The sequence below is a fragment of the Corvus brachyrhynchos genome, unplaced genomic scaffold, assembly GCF_000691975.1.
Source record: "Corvus brachyrhynchos isolate BGI_N302 unplaced genomic scaffold, ASM69197v1 scaffold597, whole genome shotgun sequence".
NCBI classification, from domain to species: domain Eukaryota; kingdom Metazoa; phylum Chordata; class Aves; order Passeriformes; family Corvidae; genus Corvus; species Corvus brachyrhynchos.
This window is the reverse complement of record NW_008239000.1, coordinates 1060571-1064039: the sequence shown is the minus strand read 5'-3', so window position 1 is coordinate 1064039 and position 3469 is coordinate 1060571. Positions and strand designations below refer to the sequence as shown.

At 54.3% G+C, this 3469-nt stretch overlaps 1 protein-coding gene across 1 annotated transcript in view; it reads left to right on the top strand.

Moving 5' to 3' along the window:
- Positions 1 to 1861, top strand: part of LOC103618936 (16 kDa beta-galactoside-binding lectin) — a 2854-nt gene extending 993 nt beyond the window's left edge. The window contains exons 2-4 of the mRNA XM_008637407.2: positions 795 to 874; positions 1005 to 1176; positions 1649 to 1861. Coding sequence (XP_008635629.2) covers positions 795 to 874; positions 1005 to 1176; positions 1649 to 1792 — 396 coding nt within the window. The 3' untranslated portion in view covers positions 1793 to 1861. The remainder of the gene's footprint in view (positions 1 to 794; positions 875 to 1004; positions 1177 to 1648) is intronic.
- Positions 1862 to 3469: the final 1608 nt, after the last annotated feature.

The following is a 3469-nucleotide window of genomic DNA, read 5'->3' as shown; positions in this document are numbered from 1 at the left end:
TTCTGTGATAACACCCTGCGGTGAAGGCCATGGTGAGGCAGCATGATCCCTCTGCAGCCCATGGATGTCAACAGGGATGCAGAAGTCCACTTGTAGCCCGTGGAGGACCCTGTGCTGGAGCAGGAGGTTGCCTGAAGAAGGCTGTGAGCCTGTGGAAAGGGATCCACGTTGGAGCAGCTAGCGAAGGGCTGTAGCTCACGTGGAGGACTCGAGGGGAGGACTGCCTCCTGCAGGAGGGACCCCACACTGAGCAGGGCAAGACTCCTCTCCCTCAGCAGTGGCGGAAGCACCCTGTGATGAACTGACCATAACCCCCATTCCCTGTCTCCTTGCACCACTGAGGGGGAGGAGGCAGAGCCTGGGAAGGAGGGAGGGAGTGGGGGGAAGGCATTTTTAAAGCTTATTTTACTTCTCATTATCCTGCTCTGATTTAAATTGGTAATAAATTCAGTTAATTTCCCCAAGTTGATTTTGTTTTGCCTGTGACAGTAATCAGTGAGTGGCATCTCCCTGTCTTTGTTTCAACTCATGAGCCTTTTGTTACATTTTCTCTCCCCCATCCAGTTGTGACAGAGTGGCTTTGATGGGTACCTGATATCCAGCCAGGGCCAACCCACCACACTTCCTTGTCACCTTATGCTGCTTAGGGCAGTGGGAGACCCCAGTGCTCGCTGGGACAGGCAGCTGGCCTGACTCAACCCTTCCTCCAGCACAGAGCTGCTTTGTGCCCTGGCCCAAGCAGGACTGGAAGCCTTGCCTTGGGATAGACTAACTCCTGTGGTTTGGCCCTGCAGGGAGTGGTTGTTACTCAGCTGGACGTTGAGCCTGGTGAGTGCATCAAGGTCAAAGGGAAGATCCAGTCTGATGCCAAAGGGTGAGTGAGGTGGCGAATGGATTGATGTGGCACTGGGGGAAGCCAGAGCTCCTGCTGTGTTCAGCTTGTTAGCACTGGCAGCTGGAGCTGCTGCGCAGGCACCCCCTTTGCACTGGCTCTGTTTCCCCAGGTTTGCTGTGAATGTCGGGAAGAACAGCAACACCCTCATGCTGCATTTCAACCCTCGCTTTGACTGTCACGGGGATGTCAACACCCTTGTGTGTAATTCCAAGGAGGATGGCATGTGGGGGGAGGAGGACAGGAAGGCTGACTTTCCCTTCCAGCATGGTGACAAGATTGAGGTGAGGCCCCAGGGGTGTGTTCAAAGCCCTGGCACTGAGGGGCCAAGGGCACAGCTTTTTAATGCTGCCCTGTGCCTCTGTGGTGCAGAAGGAGCAGGCATGGAAAGGGCAATGAGCCACAGGGGAAGAGTCTGGCAGCTAAAGCCAAGTCAGTGCCCAGCAGCTCGCATGTGTTGAGTGCCCCGCTCTGGCCTTCTGTTGGAAGCCGAGCACCTCGGAGCAGTAACAGCACTGAGGTGAGACTGACACTAGGTCTGTCTCATCCCACAGCTGCAGAAGCTTCCTTCCTTCTCATGCCTCTGCTGGGCAGGGAAGAGACTGAGCTGCTGAGCACGGCCATGGTGGCAGCAGCAACCACCTCGCCTGTCCTGCACCCAGATTGGGGGTGGTGGGGAGTGAGCAAAGCCTGGGAGCTGTGATGTGTCAGCCTTCATTCCTTCCTTCCTTCCTTCCTTCTCTTGGCTCTCTACAGATGTGCATCTCCTTCGATGAAACCGAGGCAACAGTGAAGCTGCCCGAGGCAGAATTCAAGTTCCCGAATCGGCTGGGCATGGACAAAATTGAATACCTGGCTGTGGAGGGTGACTTCAAAGTCAAAGCCATTAAGTTCAGCTAACAGCTATAGCTTGGTTTGTTTTGTTTTCTGCCCCCTGTGTAGTGAAATAAACCCAAACTTGCAATGGCTGCTTCCTCTGCTGTTTCCTGCTCTAATCTGCTTGCTTCTGTGTGTGCTGTGGGGGTGGGCAAGGAGGGGATGCGTATCCAGCCATTTTCCTCCTTACACTGCAGCCTTGCAGCTGGTACTGACTTAGACACGAGCCAGGCAGAGCATGAGTGACTGAGTGAAGCTGCCTTAGCAGTAGTTGCTCCATTCACCCTGCTGGCTATGGTGAGTGGTCCCTGTCTGGTTTCTCAAGTGTAGGACTAGTCTGAGCCAGGAACAAGTGGATGTTGGGTGTTCATTGTGCCATCTCTGACCACGAAATGCTGCACCCTGCTGGGGATGGGGGACTGACACGAAGCACAGGGCATGGCTTGTGCTCTTGCCAAAGCTTTGCTCTCCCAGAACGTGCTCAGCAGTTGCGTGCATTGCAGGCTGGCACTGGCGTACCTGAGGAGCAGGGAAGAGCAGGCAGGCTGGGCTACCTGCCCTTGCTGGGGAAAAGACGTGAAGGGAAAGGTGAAGCCTGACAGAAAGCTTAGGAGTGAGGACTTAGAGAATCCAGGCTGTCCCTGCTGCTCATGGCTTGAGGTGTTGACATTGCCAGAGACAGAGGATGAGGTACCATGAAGTCAGGGGCTGAGCAACACGTCAGGTCTGGGTGACAAACCCTGTGGCTGCCTGTGGGGCAGCGTCTGGAGTGCTTCCCTGCTAAAGGGCAGTATCCAACAAAGTTACCAGGGGCATTTAATCCTGAGTGCACTGAACACAACTAAGTGCACTTAGGCAGACCAAGAAGGAAAAAAGCCTAGTGAAGAGTCTCTTCTGCTTACAACCTCTCTGCTCATGCAATGCCTTGGAGTATGTCTGCTACTGTTCTTTCCCCACAGCCTGCTGGTCATGCTGACCCAAGACAGGGCTGGAGCAGGGACTGCTGTGGCATTTGAGGACCTGATGGAAAGTAAGGAAGTCCTGCATGCTGTGAGGAACTGAGAGCCTGGACAGGTTGGCTCTGTGGCTGTGTGACTCCGCTGCCTGGTGCAGCTCAGTCAGTAACAGCCTGGGCAGGTGAGGCCTTCTCAGCCAAATGCTGCTCTGCTGCTGGAATGTGATCCCTGTTGGCTAATCCAGGCATGGCTGCTCCTTAGCAGCTGGGCCAGCTGCATGGGTAGGGCAATACCACTCTGTGGAGTATTTCAGCCATCCCAAGCTTTTTATGGAGAGGCCAACAGGCTGCCTACATGTCAGCAACACTGTCCCACTCTGTACTGCAGCAGCTGCTCGGAGCTGGGCAGCCTCAGGGGAGACAGCCGGAGCCTGGCTGTGCTGCAGGACAGGGGCACGGATAATGGAGGGTTTCATTCCTGTCCTGCATCTACTGCATCATTTATGGGATGGGAGGCTAAGTGTTTAGAGGTTCGGGTGTGTGTATTAGGGAAAGGATGAGACAAATCTGGCTGGTGCTTTACCTTGTCAAGTAAGCCTTGGGATTTTTGTGTTTTGCAGGGTATTTGGGGTGGGGAGTTGGGGAAAGGAGAACACTTCTTGTCTTGTTTTCCCTCTCTGTCACATTACCTGGCTGAAGGTAAGTGCATTCAGGTGTGTGACACTGAAAAAGTACAAGGCCCTGAT